A 24,343-nucleotide genomic window follows, 5' to 3' on the forward strand; every position below is an offset into this window, starting at 1 on the left:
AGCAATCTAAATTTTGATGTTACATTTTCATTTTAAAAAACCATTGCATATGCTATAAGCACATCGTTAACAATTTTACATTCGTAAATCCCTTTGAAAGTCACAAATTGGCACTGACGAGGATACAGTTTAAAAAAATACACCTAAATTGCCCTACTTGTAAATTGCAGCTGTCCTAGGATTTTCAGAACCAACACATTTTATACTACTGTATATTACCATACCCACCCCCATTTCGAGATGCTAGTTGTACCTTTTGAAACTATACTTTAATACATTTAAATTTCTTTCTTTGCAGTGATGTTATTAATTCCCTGCAGGGATCCAGCGCAGGATAATGAGATTTCTGGAATTTCTGTTGTGATTCTAGAAGACTGATCACATTCTATGATTGTGCTGATTGCGATCCTAGATTTTGAATATCATAAGCTCACCAAAAATAAACATACAAGTGTATCTTTTATTTCCAAGTCTTACAGAAGGTTGCACTTGATCCACATTTGAAATATTTATTTAGATTAGAACTTTAGACAAAAGTATACTCTGAATTTAATCTTTAATCAAGTCAACAAAAGTCATTCATTATTCTCTTAAGCACAGAAATAGGTATAGAACCTTGGACTGAACTCACCCAGTGTAGAGCTTTGTTTTAGTCTGAGTGATTTATATAGATGTACATTGGCAGTACTTTCATTTGGAATATCAGAAATAAACATTATTTATAAATTATTACGATATGTGTTCACCTTGTAATACTGAGTATCCATCCAATGAACTGGGCATTTTATATAAAGTAGCTAATTGATCATTTAAAAAAATAACAATACAGGAGTTGAAATTATCTTCTTTTCACCTAAGAGAAAATTGAAGCTCGTAGAAAATAAATATTTTGCCTATAGTCACACAGTGAGTGCAGAGCCCTGGTCAGTTCCCACTGCCTCTGCTCCTGCTTCATAACAATGCCCCCTGACACTTCCGGAAAACTGCCTTGAGGACTGTCGGCTGGTATTTTTGGCCCACTAGGTGGAAAAAATAATCTCGAGGATGAGAAACACATGCTATTATTTTAATTATTTCATTCTAGATCTACTGCAAACTTTAAAATAGACTCTGCACGACTTTAATTTACTTTGCTGGCAATTAGGAATAAGTCAGATGGTAATCTAAGACTAGTCTCAGAGAAGCATCTTGATCAATGTCTAATAGCAGGTCACTTGTATTACTGCTCCTGGAACGTTGGAAAATCAATTTTTTTTTTTTGATGAGTAGCACACTATGTAGGCTTAGGTCACACAAAGCCTAATTTGAAATGCTAATGGCATACAACTGGTCTCAAGCCATTAGGAAATTGGATAAACTATTAAAAACTGTAACAGAAACAACAGTATTTCAGCTTCAAAGGAACTTATTTTCACATATACTCTAGTAGGCAGTAAATATTTACAGTATTTTAATAAATATATTCATCACACTATATATTTTAAAGTCAACCTTACAGTGCCTTTAGCAGTTACAATTAACAAACTAAGAAAACAATTCAAGTTTACATTAAATTACAGTTAGGGAGTAGACCAAACATTTTGATGTTTTATGTCTATCTTTTAGAAAGCAAGCATTTGCTTTGTGCCAGTCACTGTGGTAGGCACTTTACATTCATTCAATTTTCACATAATACAATTGTTTTTCTTTTGCAGTGGAGGAAATCAAGGCTGAGAGGTTAACTAATTCATCTACGGTCATAAATTATTAAGTAGGAGAGCCGATATTTAACTCTACAAATTACCTACATGCATGACTACAAATTCTAAATTCTCTATCTCAATTCTACATCAACTCTAATCATACTGCTTTAGTCAATACTGAAAGTATTTAAGTAAATGTATTCATTCCATTATTAGAGATAACCACATCAAAAACAAACCAAGCCATTATTTAGCAGCTTGTCTATATAACAACTGACTCAGAAATAACTACTTGCAGTTTAAAATTTTTTAAAGAATAGTACTTCCCCCCATTTCCTTTTTGCTTTAATAGTTCGATGAGTATGTGGAGATAGGAGAGCAGTTTACACATTCCCATCTTAAAGGAAGTTCAGTATATTGCCATGTAGGCTTTATGTGTAAGAGTTAAAAAATTATTTCACCTACCTTATACTTAATTTTAAAAACTACACAGAGGAGAGCACTGGATAAAACACTGGATATGCGAAAATAATGCTTTCTCATTTTTGGGGATAATTTTTAAACATTCAGAAGCAATGGGACCAAATCTTCAAAGTTGTTCAAGATGTTAATTTATATTCAGGCTATCAGGATACTAAAAGTACTTACATAATTGTATTGTTTGGTATCATTTCTTTAGAGACTTGGTTTAAAATTGAGGTGAATTTTAAATAAAGGAAGATGATAACTCTCTAAATAAGATATATAACAAGTATGAAAGTTATTTCAGAAATCAAAATAAGAATAATGTACATATATACATAAGTAAATCGACTCCCAAAGTACCACCTATGTTATAAAACCGGTTGAGTGCATGAACATACCTGTTGTTTCATAATCTTTATCTGCTCTTTTTGCTGTCGCTTCTCCTCAGCAGCCATTATTGCTATGATGAAAAGCCAAAACACAGGTATCGTCAGAAAAGGAACAAAGAAGAGAAGCCTCCTGTGAACTCCCAGTACTCACTCTTCAAGTTTATGTTTTCGTTTAACTCACTCACCTTGTTGTTTTTTAGCTTCTTTGGCAATGTGAGCCTGTTCCTGCTTTTGGAGTTTTCTCAAAAGCTTTATTTGTGCTGCTTGTTGGGCTTTTTCTGAAAAACACAAAATTTCAAGGAATACTTTTAACAACTTTACCTGTTAACCTAAAAACAATTATCTATGTGAATGGCATCATGTAAAGGACATACTTTTTAAGAAAATTTTTTAGATACCAGGTAGAAAAATGGTGTGGCAGAAAATACCACGCTTACTTCCTTTAGAAATTGCCCAACTTTTTCATCACATACAGCCCCATACACAGAAGCACACAAAAATGATGCTTCTCTTAATCCTCATCACAGAAGCTAATTTAAGTACTTTTTTTTTCACATTTCACATAATCCCTGTTTAGGAGGAAACTAGCTGCTAATATGGAAAAAGAATGATTTAGCTTTAGTCTTAAAAATAACAATAAAGCAAAAGAACTCAAAATAGAATACAAAGCCCCCCCTCCAAACATGGTATTTCACTCAGCTATAAAAATGGTAGTTTCTGAATCCAGTGATAATTGCATTTATGAAACAGAGGGACTAAATCTAAATAAAAACAATACAGAATATCAACAAGGTTTAAGGACAATCTAGTTCTCATTATTTTCAAGGACAAATGTATGAAACTGGGAGAGATCTACATACTTAGTGGCCCCAATTCCTCATTCCTCCCTTTATCCATGTTACTTGCAAACGGGACTTTGCAGTTCCTTTCATCAAGAAGTGAAATCTACTTTCTTGTCCCTTGATACTAACTTCAGACACGTGGTCTTTGGACACCAGGATGTTAGCAGTTGTAACTGCAAGTGCATGTTTCAGAGTGTACTCTGAACTTGTACAAGTGTAGTTTCACTCTTCTGTCTTGACCTTTATCATCAGGACATGTTAAGGCTACGCTGCCAGAGGCTGGAACACAGGGAGTCAGCTGACTCCACACACGTGAACAAAGCCAGGTAAGATCAGTAGAGCTGCCTACCTTACCTGCGGTGGACTCTATCAGCCTGACCGATTACCACGTGGCATTGTTCACCACTGAGTTTTGCGGGTGCTTGTTTCCCAGCATTACTGTGGCAATAGGTGACTGATACAGAAAGCTTGTAATGTCATGCTTTCTTCTGCTGGCAAACTTGGTCAGAATACTTCTAACTATAAAAGTGGTCTATCATAACATCATTTACAAAATCACTCTAGAATACTTAACATTAGATATTGCTTTAAATTTTGTAGCAGATGAAGAGTTTTAAGAAACCTATATATTATATTCTCACTAGTAATGAATATGCTCGAATAGAACCCAAATCACTTGAACTCTACTAATAATCATTTATTGACCTGCCATATTAAATGTACATGATCTTGTTTAATCTTCATAACAACCTTACAGGATATGCAACATTACACACAGTTACAAATGAAATAACTAAGGCTCATAGAGGTTAAATTGCAGAGCCAAGATATAAACCCATGTCTTTCTGACTCCAGGTCTATATATGCTACTAGTCCTATGAACCTTTAAGAAAATTTAAATGCCTTGAGATTTTAAAAAGGACTGAACCATAGTGTTCTGCGACAGCTGAGAAACTCTGTAATGTATATGGTATGTATTTCTGTGTGAATTTATCAGCAATTTCAAACTCTACACAAGTGCACAGTTAACTTTTATTTTTAAACCCTTGGGACAGAAAAACACAAAAAAGTTCAACTCGCTATCTTTTCACTTGAGCAAGGAAGACATAACTTTGGTAAGTCATTAAAAATTCATATAGCTTAAAATTTTTTATTATGAGCAGTTAGAGAAGATGGGAAAAATAGGTTAAAGAATCAGGCACACTACGGAGGAAGTACGAGAAGTTAAGAGGCACAGAAACTTCACCCAGGCTCTGAGGAATGAGCTACTACCAGCATCTCATTTATTTGGTTTATGACTGTTGAATATATTATCTGTGATGACTAACTTTTGAAATGGTAACTTGACAAGTATCTTTTATGCTTTAGGAAATTACTTTCTTAGATATCAAAAAGAAAAGTTTACTTTTCAAATAAAGTGTTTAAACTTGTCTAAACCAGAATGTATCTAACAATTGGCAGCACTTTCCTTCTGCAGTGGCCTATCTTAAAACAATGAATCATTGTACAGCAATGGCATTTCAGATTCTATGATCAATAAAATTGACTGGTATATTAGTAGATATATTAGAGCATTTGAGATATTAACAGTATTGGCCAATTAACAAGCTAATTTGTTTATATAGTTTGAAAGTCTTTTTTATATGCAAACTGTCAGATTCTTATCTCTATTCTGAGAAGATAGAGGGCTCTCATTTCACATTCAAAATCCACATTTTATTTTATTGTTCTAAACCTTCCTTCAAATTAAGTCGCTTTACAAGCCTAGATGAGTCCAACTAGGATAACAAAATATGACAGAAACTTCTAGAATCTCCTCTGACAACACCCCAAAGCGTTAATGTAGAAGTCTTTCAGAATAAAAGGGGTCACAAGGTGACTCATTTCTACTTTCTTTCCTTCCCAAGAAAGAACATGCATATTATACCAAATATACTTGTAAATATTAATAACATTTACTTACATTAACTATTTGATATTTATATACATGTTGAGAAAAAACATGTACATAGGTCAAAGGTAACATAACTTACAAAATGCAATATAATAGAAGGGAGAGCTACGTCATAGAATACAGACCAATTTGAAATCTAAAACGGGAGAAAACACTGGGCAAAAGTTGAGTGATTACCTTCTATTTTCTTAAAATAAAATTAGTTAATTTTGCAAATCTGAAGTTGCCATTTTGAATACCATGTATGAATGGTACTTGTGATAGACATGCAAAACAGGCGTGAAAATCCCTTGCTTTGGTTATCAGTTAATTTCAAGCTTTCCTATTTTATGTAAAAAATGAACACTTCCCACTATTATACATTCTTCAGAAAAGTCAGTGGTTTATTGACAATACTAATTTTAAAAATTCATCATGTATGTATATATCTTCATATATTAACATTTTTTAAACCTCCTCTACTAACTATTTAGGAGAGATTAAGGTCTTAATAGTACCCCAATGAAATAACATATAAAGTACTAAATTAACGTACTAAAGGAGACAAAGACTTACAGGACATTAAGTTACAGGCCAGGCAGTTAACTTATATGCCACTGGTGGAAGTATGAATTGGAACAACCTCTTTGGAGACAATATTTGCCTGCTTTCTACCAAAATTGAAAATGCACATACCCTTGGAGTAGAGATTCTATCTCTAAAATTTTATACTGTGGATAGCCATACCCGTCAAAGAATGAAGATATGTGTAATGTTTTTATTGCAGCATTGTTTGCGATAGCAAAGATCAGGAAATAGCTGCAACACTCATCGAAGGAGACTGAGTAAGTGAAGTATGGTAGAGCCATACTTTGCCTCACCTACTATTCAGCCACTGGAAGTGTAAGGTTGATTTTTAAGTGCTGTATAGAAAGATGCTCAAGAAAAATTAAGTGCAAAAAAACAAAGCTGAATGGTATATACACCAGTAAGTTCATTTATTTTAGAAATCAAAAAGAACATATACATATATGAACATCACATATGTACGTGTACACATAAGTATGTGCTTCAATGTGTGTCTGTGAGTGTATGTACACACTTCTAGGTAGACTACCAAAAACCTATTAATTATGATCCAACTTGTGAGTGTCTTTCATTTTAAAGTCAGTGAGAGTCAATGTCTTATTTGAAAGCATTATGCTCTATGAGCTTTCATCATGCATACTTGTTTTATAATGAAAACAACAGAGCTACAGAGAAGTCAGTATTATACTGGTGTATACAATAAATAGAAGTCAGTCAAGCTTTCCCTTCCGAAAAAAAAAACTATGAGAAGTAGTAAAATCCTGTCAGTCTTTTAAGTCAGTTTTTATTATTAAACCCTTATGGATATTATGTTTATGATACAAGCATGTATTGATATACATTTATATATATATGCTTATGAATATAAGACATGAACACATTGATAGATATCGAGACAGCCTCAAGAGGCTTCACACTTGTAACTAGTTAATTCAAACTTCATAGCAGAACTATTTTATTTTAGTCAGCATTCTCTGTGTGACACACAGCATGGGAACTTCATGTTGATAATTCATGATAATTTTGAATCATGAACACATTTGAGGTTACTTTGAGCACGTTGTACTTGATGAATGATACTTTCTGGTGATCTTAAGATACTTTTTGACCTAAGTTTATTAGTTGGGCATTTTGAAAATAAATGTTATATATCCAGGCTACAGAAGAACCCAAACTAAGACTTGCCACTAATTGGAGTTCTTTGACTGAAAATTTACTCCACAGATCCACATATTTTGGAGTTACTCCCTTGTACCACCGCAAGGAATTGGGAGCTGTTCAAATGAGTTTCCAGCCTGAAAAGTTCATCACCTACCTTTGTAATTCTAAACACACAGGGCATGATGTGTTTACGAGTATGATTCTTGAAAGGCGCTTATTAAATCAAAGAACTCCAGTTACCAGTGGGACTCCTTATTTTCTCATTTTATTTGAACACAATCACCTACCTTTTAGAAACTGAGAGTAGTTATCAATCATTCCTATGTCAAATACATGTAGAAATACTTAACACATTTTAGTACAGTTCTTACAGTGACGGATACATGTTCCCTACCTTGAGCTTGCAGTTGTCTTAGCAATTTGCCATCTGTGTTATCTACACATTCAGCACCGCCAACATCAGGAGGCCGACCGCTCCGCTGTCTCACGCTGGTATCCTCTCCTGGTCGCTCTCCCTCTGGATCCGGTGGTCGTCCCCCATGAGCTTCCATTGCCCTCACACGGGGAATGGCATCCTCTTCTTTCAAAGGACACCACTGCATTCCCTGTTAAGTAACATTTTATAGAAATAAAATATTATCAACAAAATAAACACAAGTGATCAATATGTCAGAAAATTCTAGGGAAACCTACACATATTAATTTTTATAAAGCTGTTGTAACCTTTAAAAATTTTAGTTTCTAATTCAAGTTACATTTAGAATTGTTCATGGCTTTTGGTATATATTTCGTATTCTTACTTTAATTATTTCAACTTTAAATACACTGACAGATATATACCTGGACCTATAAACATATATAGACATACATCTTAATCACCATTTCTGAACCATAATGACTGTAAAGTTGGCGGGTATTTGAAAAGATTAGTTGAGTGATGACACCTCTACGGATTGCTCTCAGGAGCATCAGTTCAACCAAACATGAAGCTATCCAAATAACAAACAAAAGACTCTCTTTATAGAAAAAACACAGCTAATAAATCAAGAAGGAATGTAAGAGTCAGACTATTACCATTTTGCAATATCTCATGGATTAATGGATCTAAGCTTTACATTTGAATGGTTGCCAATCACCAAAAAAGGGAGACAACTGGACCGACAGAAGGAGGTTCACTTCATCACCTATAAACTAATCCTCCCCCTCCCAAAAAACAAAACCTGGAAATGATTAAGCCTCCAGATTAAATCACTAAAACTTAACGGGGAAAATTTACTTGCCGTATATATTAAACTACACGGCAAAATCCAGTCTGAAGGAAATCCCACAAATTACCCAGTTTATTCAACAAACAAATTTCAAGAAGTGAAAACACTGTGGGAAGACTAAAGGGGCCTTAAAGCATGTATCAAACATGCCCAATGTTTGGATCTTACCTAGATTTTGATTCAAATAGACAAACTGTCCGGAAATTCTGACAGTTAAGAATTTAAACAATGAAAATTTTGAACAATGTCTGATATTTGATGATATCAAGAAGTTATCATTTTAAATTATGATAATGCTATTCTCATACTTTTGTAGAAAACAAGAATTCTTATCTTTTAGACACACTTGCAGATGAAGTACAATGTCTAAGATTTGCTTCATCAGATTATGGAAGAGGAGGAGTAGATGGGAATATATGTAAAACAATATTGTTCATATGATAATTTCTAAAGCTGATGATAGGTACATGATGTACATTCTTTTGTCTACTTTTGTGATATTTCAGATTTCCCACTTTAAGTCTCCTCATGGGAACATATACACCAGCATAACGCTAGTGTATTACAGGAAGAAGCCTGCTTAGTGCATAGGTAATAATCAAGAGCTGGCTGTCCTCCGTAAGGCATCAAAACAAATACACTGTTACATGACCTTATTTGGAGTCCAAAGTACCATGTCCACACATAGGAAAAGCATCCTTTCAAAATAACCTTTCCAAAACAATTTTAAATTACCTTATACTCCTTTCTTGACAGAGAATTCCTTTGCTGTGAACGTTAAGAAAATTTTTAAATGTTTCTTATTCCTTCAAAGAATCTCAAAGCAGGATTCAGCCTGAACCACTCTGGGCACTTCTGCAGCCAGAGCCAGCAGTCCTGACCGCCCTTTATGCTGTGGTGCCAGGCTCAGAATCATGGCATATGATGACCTCATAGAGTGGGTGCCATGGACACAAGCACTGCTCTTTCCCCATCATGGAGGACAGTTAGACCCCACAGTCCAAGCACCGTGCTTTGTCCGAGGCATTTTGAATGCACTCTTTACTTTAATCTTCATAATCATTTTACCTAGGAAGGTGGGTTTTACTGTCCCTGTATTACCATTGAGGGAATCACACACCAAGTGAGGTTAAATCGTTTCCTGAGGTGCCCTGGCAATAAGGAACAGAAATGTGTGATTTGAACCCAGGACTGTCTCTCTCTAAAACCTGGGGTATTAGCCACTACATGTACTTCACTGATATTACAAAGACATTTTTATACTTGATACTCATCACAATATTCAGGCATGAAAGCACAGTCAAGATGATGCTATGGCAGGGTTACAGAAAAAAACCAATGCATATACTCAGTGTCTACATGTCAAAAAAATATCTAAACTAAATCTGTTCAGTAATTCCTATTTTAAATAATAATTCTGACGAGAGAATTTTTGCTGAGATTTCAAATGAAGTCAGTGGGATCAGCACTTGTACTAACTGCATTTTTACACCATGAAACACTAAGAAGGAAGCCAGCAGAACAGCTTTATGTTCACCAGCATGGGGAGATTTTGACTGAATTTCAAGGGTTCCATCAATTAATCTTTTTTTTATCCAGTAATAATTTTTACACAGTTATATTTTATTCAGATAGGAAAATATACCTGTGTCCAAAAAGGTACAGATTATGTTGATGTCCAAAATTCACCTGACAAATGACATCATTTACATTTTGCTTTTGGCATTTATAAATAAATACTTTCTAAGGTGTTTCATGTATTGGGCTATCTTCTAACTCCAGGATTTCATAAAATGAGAAATGGATTGTTAGGAAAATCTCAACCTAGTATTAAAACTTTAATTCACTCAACAGTCAAAACAATTGTGGGTGACGAAAAAAAGTAGTATTTTTTCTCAGTAAGCTTTTCCTTAGAAAAAGCAAATTAAATTTATATCATTTGATTCCTATGCTTTTTCATCATTCAGAAATTATGCATAAAAAGTTTATTCTTTTTTTCTTTATTTCTAAGACTAAGATAGTAAATGGTTCTTGAAAATAATCTTTAAGATCTAAAAGAAACAGGATAAAGAGAAAAAAGATGACTAAGAAGATAGAGATGGTGACAGATCAAGCCTTTTATACCGTTATAATTCTCCTTTCTACAGTTACTAATTTAAATCTTTCAGTAACACATTCATTTCTATAAATACTACGGTGAGAGAGAAGAAAAAAAAGGTTTATGGAAACATACAAAAGCATAACGCTAGTGTATTACAGGAAGAAGCCTGCTTAATGCATAGGTAATAAAGAAGAGCTGGTTGTCCTCCGTAAGGCAATCAAAACAAATACACTGTTACATGACCTTATTTGGAGTCCAAAGTAGTATTTCCAGACATAGGAAAAGCATCCTTTCAAAGTAACCTTTCTAAAACAATTTTAAATTACCTTATACTTCTTTTTTGACAGAGAATTCCTTTGCTGTGAACGTTAAGAAAATTTTTAAATGTTTCTTATTCCTTCAAAGAATCTCAAAGCAGGATTCACCTGAACCACTCTGGGCACTTCTGCAGCCAGAGCCAGCAGTCCTGACTGCCCTTTATGCTGTGGTGCCAGGCTCAGAATCATGGCACATGATGACCTCACACAGTGGGTGCCATGGACACAAGCACTGCTCTTCCCCCATCATGGAGGACAGTTAGACCCCACAGTCCAAGCACCGTGCTTTGTCCGAGGCATTTTGAATGCACTCTTTACTTTAATCTTCATAATCATTTTACCTAGGAAGGTGGGTTTTACTGTCCCTGTATTACCATTGAGGGAATCACACACCAAGTGAGGTTAAATCGTTTCCTGAGGTGCCCTGGCAATAAGGAACAGAAATGTGTGATTTGAACCCAGGACTGTCTCTCTCTAAAACCTGGGGTATTAGCCACTACATGTACTTCACTGATATTACAAAGACATTTTTATACTTGCTACTCATCACAATATTCAGGCATGAAAGCACAGTCAAGATGATGCTATGGCAGGGTTACAGAAAAAAACCAATGCATATACTCAGTGTCTACATGTCAAAAAAATATCTAAACTAAATCTGTTCAGTAATTCCTATTTTAAATAATAATTCTGACGAGAGAATTTTTGCTGAGATTTCAAATGAAGTCAGTGGGATCAGCACTTGTACTAACTGCATTTTTACACCATGAAACACTAAGAAGGAAGCCAGCAGAACAGCTTTATGTTCACCAGCATGGGGAGCTTTTGACTGAATTTCAAGGGTTCCATCAATTAATCATTTTTTTTATCCAGTTACAATTTTTACACAGTTATATTTTATTCAGCTAGGAAAATATACCTGTGTCCAAAAAGGTACAGATTATGTTGATGTCCAAAATTCACCTGACAAATGACATCATTTACATTTTTGCTTTTGGCATTTATAAATAAATACTATCTAAGGGCGATTCATGTAACCGGCTATCTTCTGACTCCGGGATTTCATAAAATGAGAACTGGATTGTTAGGAAAATCTCAAGCTTGTATTAAAACTTTAATTCACTCAACACTCAAAACAACTGTGGGTGATGAAAAAAAGAAGTATTTTTTGTCAATAAACTTTTCCTTAGAAAAGGCAAATACAATTTATATCATTTGATTCCTATGCTTTCACATCATTCAGAAATTATGCATAAAATGGAGTTTATTCTTTCCTTAATTTCTAAGACTAAGATAGTAAATGGTTCCTGAAAATAATCTTTAAGATCTAAAAGAAACAGGATAAAGTGAAAAAAGATGACTAAGAAGATAGAGATGGTGACAGATCAAGCCTTTTATACCATTATAATTCTCCTTTCTACAGTTACTAATTTAAATCACTAGCAGTAACACATTCATTTCTATAAATACTATGGTGAGAGAGAAGAAAAGGTTTATGTTTTTTCAGACTGAATGAAATAATCATAGTAAATGAGTAAAGTTCACTCTACACTGTAACACATACCAGTATACTATTAGGCTGTGATGCGTCATCATAAAGACAGTTTCCGCTACTTAAGACACTTGAGGCACCTACTCTATACAGGCACATTCTCTACAGAGGTTAAGTGGGAGAGCGTCCTCTCCTCAAAGGACAAGCATCTCTAACTGGGACCTCAGACTCGGGTCACTGACTCAGGCGATCCCAGAACGTCACCCTGAGTAGGTGATGAGTCTGAAAAAGGATGCAGAGGTCGGGACAGAAAGTTGTCTCAAATGTCCACTTAACAAATAAAGATGGTCTGACTTAGGGCCTGAGAACTAGAGCTAGAAAAGCAGGTAAATAATGAGGCTCTTTTCTTGGAGAGAGGACTGCCTGGATGTGAGGGAAAGAAGCCCGACTGGAGACCAGGCAGGTCTGAAGTGGCCTCTAAGTAACATGGAAAAGGCAAAGAGTAGTAAAGTTTTCTTCCAGAACCAAGTTAACATAGAAGATGGAGAAATACTTGAGGAAAATGGCAAATAAATTTATTACTTTCAAGTATTTCAAGATTAGAAAAATTACCTCAAATGAATTGATTTTAGAATGTTTCCATTATTCAGAATTTTTTTAAGATTATGAAATTTTATTTAAATGTGAGTTTCTATTTCAATATTCCCATTACTCTTCATAAATGATACTCCAAAGTATAGCTAAACGTCTCATGAGCAACTGGTCTGTGTTCACTGTGCCTTGTGGACACTGAGCTGTCTAAGTAACTGGACTTCCTGTCTCACTGACAACCAGAGTCCCCTGTCCACCGGCCCGTGTTCAGGTCTTAATAGGACGTGTGATCAAGTCTCACTTGTGCCTTTATATCGTTGCTGTCTTTATGTTCCTTTTGTTGCTCCCATTTTTGTTTGAGTTTATATACTTCAGGATGGTTTAATAGGGAGGGGAGCAGTAAATAAGTAAATGAGGGAACCCATTCCACCAAAAGTCAGCTTTCACTGAATGATTTGCCAACTTACTGAGATTTTTCTTTTTTTGAAGCATACTTGCATATAGTAAAACGCATAAATCTTAGGTACAGAGTTTGAGGGGTTTAGACAAATGTATACATGCATGTAATCCACACACTAATCAAACTGAAGAACAATGCCATCACATGAGAAAGAGCCAATATATTCCAACCTCAAGTTTGGGGATTTCAAAAAAACCTATTCTGAAGTATAATAAACTTCAGAATAATAAACACATCCACTTAAAGTGTACAATTTGATCACATTTACATATATTATTCAATTATGAATCTACAATCACAATCAAGCAAAAAGCATTTCGATTACCTCCCAATGATTCCTTCTGCCCCTTTACAGTGCAGTTTTCTCTCTACTCCTGGCCACAGGCAACTAGTAATTTGCTTTTTGACAACGTAGTTTTCTTTTCCTGTAAATTTATAAAATGGGAACCATGCAATATGTACACTATTTCATCTGACTTCTTTCTTTCAGCCTAATTAGTTTAAGATTCATTGATAATGTGTGTATCAACACTTCTTTTTCTTTTTATTAGAAAGTGGTATTTCCTTACAGAGATGTACCACTTTTCAAAATCCACTCTCCAGTTAGTGGGTATTATTTCTAGTTTCGGGCTATTGTGAATGAAGCCACTATGAACATTTGAGGCATTTCCATGTGGGTATATTTTTCCATTTGTCTTAGGTAAGTACTAAGAAGTGGGATTGCTAGGAGATACAGTGTTTATTTTTAGGAATTTCTAAAGTGCTTGTATTGTCTCATATTCCCACTTGCAATGTTGAGAGTTCCAAATGCTTCAAACTCTTGCCAACGTTTGTTATTATTAGTCTTTAAATGTAGCCATTGAATGGGTTAGTCTACTGGTATGTATTTATGCTTTTAATTTGCATTTTGAGATAATCCCATTTATCAATCTTTAATTTATGCATTGCGCTTTGGTGCCAAGAACTCTTCCCCTTCTCCTACTCCTGAATAGTTCTGTGTTCTCTTCTGAAACTCTTACACTTCACATGTTGGCTTATGATCAATTTTGAGTTCATTTTGTTTGTTTGTTTGAGAGGGCATCTCTCATATTTCTTGATCCAATGGTGGTTAACAATAAAATTCTGTATAGGGGACTCAATGCACAATCATTAATCCACCCCAAGCCTAATTCTCAACAGTCTCCAATCTTCTGAAGCATAACGAACAAGTTCTTACATGGTGAACAACTTCTTACATAGTGAATAAGTTCTTACATGGTGAACAGTGCAAGGGCAGTGATATAACAGAAACTTTCAGTTTTGATCACGCATCATGAACTATAAACAATCAAGTCAGATTTGATTTTTATACTTGATTTATATGTGAATCCCACATTTCTCCCTTATTATTATTATCTTTTTTTTAGATAAAATGCTGGAGTGGTAGGTAGATGCAAGATAAAGGTAGAAAACATAATTTAGTGCTCTAAGAGGGCAAATGTAGATGATCAGGTCTGTGCCTGTAGACTGAGTGTTAATCCAATCTAGACAAGGGCGACAAAACATCCATGTATGCAGAAGATTTCTCTCAAAACAGGGGGGGTGAAGTTCTAAGCCGCACCTCTGTTGATCCCCAATTTCTCACCTGATGGCCCCCCTGCGACTGTGCCTGTCTTAGGTTGTTCCTCCCTTGAGGAATCTTACCCGTCTCTGGCTAACCAGTCATCTTCCGGGGCCATACAGGGAAATGTAAAGTTGGTGAGAGAGAAGCAATATTGTTTGACAAGGTTAGCTTTTTACTTCTTTGCAGATTTATGCCCTGTGGCTTCTATGCCCAGCATTTGTCTTCAGGTATCTTTACCACTTGGAAGAACTATGATACTCGGTAAATTTGATATGAGGCACGAATTCTATTTAAGGGTTGTAATTAGGAAGGAAGAAGAAAAGCTACAGAAGTAGCAGACGGAAGAAAACATGGGAAGATTGATTATTTCTTTGACATATCTTCTTGTAGAGTAACGTAAGCATGTACAGGTTTTATCAAACTACTAATTAAATTGCATACACACATAACAATAATAGGAATACAGCTACATAACAAAAGCAGACCTACAATTACCAGCCATATCCCTTACTGAGATTTTTTTTGCTGTTGTTTTGTTCTTTAAGTTTTAGTATCACCAAACCTTTGCTTCAAGTATTTCCTCTCAGATCTGCAGTCCTAGGCAACTGTCAATTTCTCACATTAATATTTGGGATGCCTAGCACTTCCTGACTGATCAATGTTATATAAATGAATGAATGAACTTACATTTTTCAGAATTGGAAACTGTACCTATTCTAGGCCTTGCCTGAAATACCTGTGGTGAATGTTTTAAACCTGGATTAAGGTGTCTGGTCTGACGGTTTTAGGTCTGTTAGTCATTCAGTGAATTGATCATTTACCAAATTATTTCTGGCTAAACAATTTTCAGTAAATTTAACTATAGCTCAAATAAAACAATGTTACCTTCTTTTTTTAAAAAAACCACCTTTCTATTTGTAAGTGTACTTCCAGAATCCCTTATTTCCTGGTAATTAGTTTATAAAAAGACTTTTGGAATATCTTACCTAAAAGAGAATTAATCTTAAAGGCCTGCTTATATATATATATATATTCTTCACATTGCAGATGAGGGAATTAAGGCCTAGAAAAGTAGGCTACAGAGGGGATTCTGAAAAGACCATGGCAGAAAAACCCTGGGATCACCTCTTCTCATGTACACACCTAGGAAACTACATGCAATATGCCCCACTCTGGAAATAACCTAAAGACAAAACAGAATTTCCATAGCTAATGACAAGAAGAGGCCACACTGAGAAGGGTAAAAGGGCAGAGCTGTGGTCAGCCCCATCTCCTGTCCTGCCCCACCCCCCATGAATGAGAGGGAGCAGGCATGGGGGGTGAGGGGATGAAGCCTACACCAGGGCCGCCCCAGGAAGATGAGCCCTCTGGCTTTGAGAATCAGTGTGGCTGAACTCTGGGACGGCCAGAGGACTCTCGGAGGCCTAGCCTCTGCTCCTGGAGGACGGGTGTGCTGATGATCCATCTGAGACCCAGCAGTTTGAAAAGCACCTAAATTATATGTGATTTATGGATTAACATTGGGATGTGTGTCAGAGGGATGGGATATGCTGGAGATGTATCCAGGGGAAGAGGGGCTGTGGGGTGCCATTTTTTCTTGCCGTCCCTCAGCCTAGCTGGCCAGACACTTACAGGAGTCTGTTCTGACACTCTCTGTGGTACTCAGCAAAGGCCGTCCTAAGAGGGAAGTATACTGCGATACAGGCCTACCTCAGAAAAGAGGAACAGTCCCATATAAACAGTCTAAACTCACAGTGAAACTACAAAAAGATGAACAAATGAGGGCCAAAGTCAGCAGAAGGAGGGACATAAGATTAGAGCACAAATACATAAAATCGAGAAAGATAAAACAGAAAGAATCAATGAAAGTGGGAGCTGTTTCTTAGAGAAAATAAACAAAATAGGTAAGTCCCTAGCCAGACTTAACAAGAAAAAAAGGACTCTACACAAGTAAGCAGAATCAGAAATGATAAAGGAAGAATCACTATGGGCACCACAAAAATACAAAGAATGATGAGAGAATACTATGAAAAATCATATGCTAACAAACTGGATAACCTAGAAAAAATGGACAACTTTCTAGAAAAATACAACCTTCCAAGACTGACTCAAGAAAAACAGAAAATCTGAACAGACCAATTACCAGCAACAAAACTGAACTGGTAATCAAAAAACTACCTAAAGAACAAAACCCCCAGATCAGATGCCTAAACCACTGAATTTAATGAAACGTTTAGAGAAGACCTAACACCCATCCTCCTTAGTTTGCCAAAAAGTAGAGGAGGAGGGAATACTCCCAAACTCATTCTATGATGCCAGCATCACTCTAATACCAAAACCATGCAAAGACACCACAAAATAAAGAAAATTACACACCAATATCCCTGATGAACATAGATGAAAAAATACTCAACAAAATATTAGCAAACAGAATTCAAAATTATCATCAAAAAGATCATCCACCATGATCAAGTAGCATTTATTCCAGGAGTTCAAGGAAGGTACAATATGAGAAAAGCCATTAACAGAAAGAAGGACAAAAACCACATGATCATCTACATGGACGTTGAAAAAGCATTCGACAAACTTCAACATCCACTCATGATATAAACTCTCAACAAAATGAGTATAGAGGGCAAGTACCCTCAACATAATAAAGGCCATATATGATAAACCGACAGCTACCATCATAGTAAACAGCGAGAAGCTGAAAGTCTTTCCTTTTAAGATCAGGAACAAGACAAGGATTCCCACCCTTCTCACTTTTATTCAACATAGTTATGGAGGTCCTTGCCACAGCAATTAGACAACACACAGAAATAAAGGGCATCCAGATTGGTAAGGAAGAAGTTAAACTTTCACTGTTTGCAGATGACATGATATTGTACATCAAAAGCCCTAAATAATCCACTTCAAAACTGCTGGATCTAATATCTGAATTCAGCGAATTTGCAGGATACAAAACTAATACACAGAAATCTCTTGCATTCCTATACACTAACGATAAACGAGCAGAAATAGAAATCAGGAAAACAATTCCATTCACATTTACATCAAAAACAATAAAATACCGAGGAATAAACCTAACCACGAAGTAAAAGACATATACTCTGAAAACTACAAGACACTCAGGAGAGAAATTAAAGAAGATACCAACAAATGGAAACACATCCTGTGATCAAGGATAGGAAGAAATAATACTGTCAAAACGGCCATCTTGCCTAAAGCAATCTACAGATTCAATGCAATCTCTATCAAAATACCAACAGCATTCTTCAATGAACTATAGCAAATAGTTCTAAAATTTGTATGGAACCATAGAGAACTCAAATAGCCAAAACAATCCTGAGAACAAAGAAAAAGTGGAGGGTTGGGGGGATCATTCTCCCCGACTTCAAGCTCTACTACAAAGCCACAGTAATTAAGACAATTTGGTACGGGCACAAGAACAGACCCGTGCAACAATGGAACAGACAAGAGAACCCGGATATCAACCCAAGCATATATGACCAATTAATATAAAATTAAGGAGGCATGGACACACAATGGGGAAATGACAGCTTCTTCAACAACTGGTGTTGGCAGAACTGGGCAGCTACATGCAAGAGAATGAACCTGGATTGTTGTCTAATCCCATACACAAAAGCAAACTCAAAATGGATCAAAGACCTGAATGTAAGTCGTGAAACCATAAAACTCTTAAGAAGAAAACATAGCCAAAAAATCTCTTGAATATAAACATGAGCAACTTTTTCTTGAACTCATCTCCTCAGGCAAGGGAAACAAAATAAAAAATGAACAAATGGGACTGCATCATGTTAAAAAGCTTCTGTACAGAAAAGGACACCATCAGCAGAACAAAAATGCATCCTAGAGTATGGGAGAATATATTTGTAAATGACATATCCAACAAGAGGTTATCATCCAAAATACATGACTCACACACCTCAACACCCAAAAAGGAAATAACCGTTCTAAAAAATAGGTGGAAGATATGAACAGACACTTCGCCAAAGAAGAAATTCAGATGGCAATCAGGCACATGAAAAGATGCTCCACATTGCTAATTATCAGGGATATACAAATTAAAACCACAATATTCACCTCATACCAGTTAGGATGACCAACATCAAAAGATCAGGAACAACAAATGCTGGCGAGGATGGGGAGAAAGAGGAACAGTCCCACACTGCTGGTGGGAATGTAAAGTAGTTCAAGCACGGTGGAAAGTAGTATGGAGGTTCCTCAAAAAACTCAAAATAGAAATACCATGTAACCTGGGAATTCCACTCCTAGGAATGTACATAAAGAAAACAAATTCTCAGGTTCAAAAAGACATATGCAACCCCCCTCCCCCATGTTTATTGCAGCACTATTTACAATAGCCAAGAAATGGAAGCAACCTAAGTGTCCATCAGTAGATGAATGGATAAAGAGGAGTATTCTATATACACAATAGAATACTATCCAACCATAAGAAAGAAGCAAATCCCACCATGTGCAAAAACATGGATGGAGCTAGAGGGTATTATGCTCAGTGACATAAGCCAGGTGGAGAAAGACAAGTACCAAATGATTTCACTCATCTGTGCAGTGTTAACAACCAAGCAAAAACTGAAGGAACATAGCAGCAGCAGACTCACAGAACCCGACACTGGACTAATGGTTACCAAAGGGAAAGGGACTGGCGAGAGTGGGTGGGAAGGTAGGGAGAAGGGGAGTAATGGGCATTACAATTAGCACCCATAGCATAGTCGGGGGAACGAGGAAGACAGTAAAGCACAGAGAAGAGAAGTAGTGACTCTATAGCATCTTAGTACACAGATGGACAGTGACTGTAATGTGGTATGTGGTGGGGACGTGATAATGGGGGGGATCTAGTAAGCACAATGTTGCTCATGTGATTGTGTATTAATGATACCAAAATAAAATAAATAAATATTTGATGAAAGAATAAATGAATGAAAAAAAGGAGAACACTTGCTGTACAAGAGATTCTGGTAGTCGGAGAGCTTCGCTGGAGAATTCTACCAAACTCTTAAAGAATTCATGTCAATCTTTCCCAAAATCTTCGAAAAAACTGAAGAGTACAGAGCACTTCCAAGCTCACTCTATGAGGCCACCACTACCCTGACATCAATCCAGATTAGGATGCCATGAAAAAACATGACTGCAGACCAATATTCTTATTGAAAATAGATGCAAAATTCTTAGTGAGGTCATGAAAATGACAGAAAGTCTATGGTCCAGAATGCAGACATATTTTTCTCATAGTTGATGCACTTACTGATATTTAAAGCTGGTCTGCAGGTAAGAATTATCAACAATTTTGATTTTCTAATGTGGGTCATGTAGGATTTCTGTGGTAAATTATGCCTCTAATTGGAAAAATACAGTGGACAATTTTCTATGATGGTGCAAATGTAGTGGTGCAGTGACCACTGGAAAATCTGAATGAAGGAATATCAGGGATATTGCAGGTTTTCTGTAAGTCTGAAATTATCTGAAAACACTCTTCTAAATGACTGTGCTCATACTATGCCATTAAGTCAATCTGACCACAAAATACGTTACAGACGAAGAGCTTGATTTACCCCAGATGAACCAAGTTGTAAAGCTAAACCTAATCAACCTTGTAAGAAACTGAACATTCAGAAGGCAGTACATGAGTATTGTATTGTTACTGTACCTTCAGTGTGACGGATAATTTGTGGAGCCTGGGGAAACACTGAGAACTTTAAACCCCTTTTTCTATCATGACGCCTTTCCTCACCTGGCTGCTATGAAAACTCTCGAACCCTTGCCACAGGGCACAGGACAGGGACAAGGGCATTCCCTCTTACTGCCGCTCCTCCCGTTAAGGCCCATGGCGCCCCCAAACTACTGCATCCAGTCCTCTCCACGAGGCTGACGGAGGACAGAAGCTGGGGTCTCAGCTGTCATTTTGCTTCTTGCATGGTGCTGCTCTGAGTCTGTCCCTGCAGGTATGACCCAGCAGCATGAAGAGGGGACTGGAGAGAGAGAATCACCACTCTGGCTCTGTTGGGGTGGGATTCTCTAAGGACAAATTACCGGGCAAGCGGCAGGAAGGAGCAACGTGACCTTGAGGGGAATTCATGGTGCAGAGGTATGTGGGCTATGTGATGAACAGACATCCCCTGTGCTGCCGTAGGGGACTACATGGAATTGGTGCACTTTGACACAGGTTAACATGACTCAAAAGTTAATACATGGAATATCAAAGGAGAATATACACTATGCTGAATCCAAATCTTGATACAAAATATTACTAAATTCTATGCAAATTAGCACTCTGGAATGGTATTTTGAGTACTGGAAATAAATTTTAGGTGTCTCCTGATAATTTTAAGACTCTCCTGAAAACTGACAATTTAACCAAGCAGCATGATTATAAGTTCACTCGTTTTTAAAAACACAATGAGACGATATAAATTTGGAAGTATGTTGTACGAATGTAAAACTTTAATAAGGCACACGTATATACTTCATGAATTTGAAAATTAAAAACAGTAAATTGAAAATGTTTCTGGCTTTAGTACAAATATGTAAACTTGAAATATTACATTGTGAGATATAATACATACGCTCTTTAAATATTTAAGAGAAATTCAATTATTCCAAGGTCATAGGAAATTAACCATTATGAGAATTAATAGAAGCATTGGTAGAAAGCATCTGAATTCCATGGTCAGATACTGTCCACAATTCAAGCAATCCCTGAATGTACACCTACTAACCCTGTGTGTGAATCTGTGTCAGGCTTCCTCAATTAAAGCAATTCAGAAGAAGTAAATCCTACAGCAAGCTATAGGTTTTATAGACATAGAAACCCTTGTAAAATAAGGATTCTATACAATACTTATGAGAAACTAAAACAAAACCCCTGTGAATAGTCCAGAAAATTTTAGATTCCTTTAGTAATTAAGAAAACTCCCTCAGGAGTTCTAACACGTAAAATACACAGTGCTAAACTCAGAAGCACGCTGGCACAGACAGACTCTCAAACTTAATGCACTTGATCATGATGAGATGATCCTATGAATCATAAACAAATGGTTAAAAAACAGCTCTAGTGAAAAACCAGGACAATATGTAATTCCTCATGATTGTTAGAATGCCTGTCATCTAGCTTACCAATAAAGAACATTAGGTAGAAAGTATATTAGAGGAATGTAAAGCTAAAGCAAGGTTTATGTACATTTTTTCTGAAGCTCAAAATAGACCAAAAAAGTAAAGGAATGTGCATGCTAAAAAGAAACTTGAACTTGCAATTATTACAAGAAGGAAGCACATGAAATAGGAAGGGGATTAGAAACATCTCACTGTTATCTCAGAAACCAAGATACACAAAAGTAAAGTACCTTCAGATTTCTACTTGGAATCTAAGAAATCTGTTTTCCATAAATGCATGTCATTTAGAAAAAGCATCCAATGTTTTGGCTCTTAAGCGTTACGGTGATTTCAGTCCTAAAGGTGTTTTGTGACTGCACAGGCATTCCCTGTCTAATAAAGGCCCTCAGACATCTCAATGATATACAAGACTGGGTCCATCAATTATGACCCACAGTATGGGAATCAGAATGTGTAAGTTAAGATGAAAGAAAATGGGGTTTGCAAACCAAGGTAAAGCAAACTAAAATGGCCCAGGACTCTGATTTCCCCCTCAAGGCCACAGACTGACTCTTGACTCACGTATCCTTGACTTGTTTTACAGGTATTTAGGCTCCACCAGACGAGCCACCTCCTGACAATGAGCAAGTGAACTCTAGCCTCAGTGGCGCCAGAAGGCTGACAGCTAACACTCCTCAAACAGTCCCGTCACCTCACCACGGACCCGTCAGAACAATGCCACAAGCTCATCACACATCCTGCAACCCTTTCCCATAACCTTTATAAGCCCTTGCTTGTAAGCCAATAGTGAGTGCAGGGCTTCAAACTTTAGCTATCCGTTCTCCTTGCTTGGGGAACGCCCACCTTCTTTCCCTATGTTAAAAAAAACCACATCCCAAAGTCAGGGTTTGGTTTCACTGCTCAGGTCAGTGTTTGGCTTTGCTGTATGCTGACTGAGTGGAAACAGGTGTGTCTCATTTGGTAACAACTTCACCTTAGATGGTGTTGAGCAGCATCCAGTAGGTGGCATGGAGACAAAAGACATCATCGTATTTTGTTCTAAACCTGATTCATAAAATTTGCTCACTCAAATCATGTATCAAAATAGATAGATGTTCCCTTGGTTAATTTATGCATGTTTTTAACAAATACATTCACACAGAGGTCTGGCAAAGAACATATTAGTGAAGGAAGTTAATTTTTTAAAATTATGTTCAACACTCATTCAGGAGAAATCATCAAGCACAATGATTATCCCATTTGAAAATGACAAGCCACAAGGGATATCAACATATTGATAAGTTAGCTTTTCAAAAGCTAGGGACATAAAAGCATACTAAATTCTGGTTTGGTATCAATAAAATAGTAGAACTCAAAATAATGTTCTGAATTTTAATGTACTTAAACTTCCACTTTTCAGTGGATCTCAATTACTTTAATGTTGGAAAAGTAACAATACAGGTGAGTGAAGGGACTTACTAGGGTGTGACTTTTTCCTCTTTGCCTCAGGTTCCAGGGAAGACTGGCTGGTCCCATTTCTTGATATGAATTTTACGACTGTGTATATGATGCTGAAGTGGCATTTCTCTACAGAAACAATCCTGAATCAAAACGATACAGAATAATATAAAGTTAATCCTTAGAAACCCTCAGTGAATGAGGAACATTGCGCATTAATTATTACGGGGTCAGATCCTTAAAGATGATTCACACAAGGGCACAAAGCTCTAAGAGCTGGCTCATTCCTCACTTGATCTGCTTCCATAAAGCATTTTAAATTCACAAAATATTATTCTTTCTGGGCACACACTATGCCCCAGACCCTGGAGCTATTACATAATCTAATTCTGGTCTTTCATAACAGTTTTATTGTATAGATAACACCAGCCCTATTTACCTAAGAAATTTTATGCAACACACGTAAAAAAAAATGTTACAATACTATATGAGAATTTAATAAAGAAATCATCTAGGAATATGACAGAAAATGGCCGGTTCTGTACTCACTCCTTACAGAAACATCCAGAAGAAATCATGGCAAAGCCCCATCTGCAGGTGTCAGGACCCCAACACAGGACGCATTTTCCTCCTGGTGGACTGGGCTCCCAAGGCATCCCAAAGTTGCAGCCCAGCCTCCTGGGTCCTGCACATACAAAAGCTCAAGTCTTCACTCTAGCAAAGGTACCAGAGTGCACAGGATGAGCACACGTGCTCAATGCGTGCCAGAAAAGGCAGGTTCAGGCATCCCATAGCTCAAACATAGTCACTACTGATGGCTGGGCCCCTTCTGAGAAGTCCTGGTAAAGGGCTCAAATCCAAT

General features: G+C 36.6%; 1 protein-coding gene across 1 annotated transcript in view; it reads right to left on the reverse strand.

Moving 5' to 3' along the window:
- LOC130681272 (bromodomain adjacent to zinc finger domain protein 2B-like) overlaps nucleotides 1–24,343 on the reverse strand; it is a 121,983-nt gene that overhangs the window by 74,090 nt on the left and 23,550 nt on the right. The window contains exons 2-6 of the mRNA XM_057493909.1: nucleotides 24,031–24,166; nucleotides 23,503–23,624; nucleotides 7,455–7,665; nucleotides 2,722–2,814; nucleotides 2,546–2,607 (exon numbers count right to left, since the gene is read on the reverse strand). Of these exons, the coding sequence (XP_057349892.1) occupies nucleotides 2,546–2,607; nucleotides 2,722–2,814; nucleotides 7,455–7,665; nucleotides 23,503–23,559 (423 nt within the window). The 5' untranslated portion in view covers nucleotides 23,560–23,624; nucleotides 24,031–24,166. The remainder of the gene's footprint in view (nucleotides 1–2,545; nucleotides 2,608–2,721; nucleotides 2,815–7,454; nucleotides 7,666–23,502; nucleotides 23,625–24,030; nucleotides 24,167–24,343) is intronic.

The sequence above is a fragment of the Manis pentadactyla genome, chromosome 16 (assembly GCF_030020395.1).
Source record: "Manis pentadactyla isolate mManPen7 chromosome 16, mManPen7.hap1, whole genome shotgun sequence".
Taxonomy (NCBI): domain Eukaryota; kingdom Metazoa; phylum Chordata; class Mammalia; order Pholidota; family Manidae; genus Manis; species Manis pentadactyla.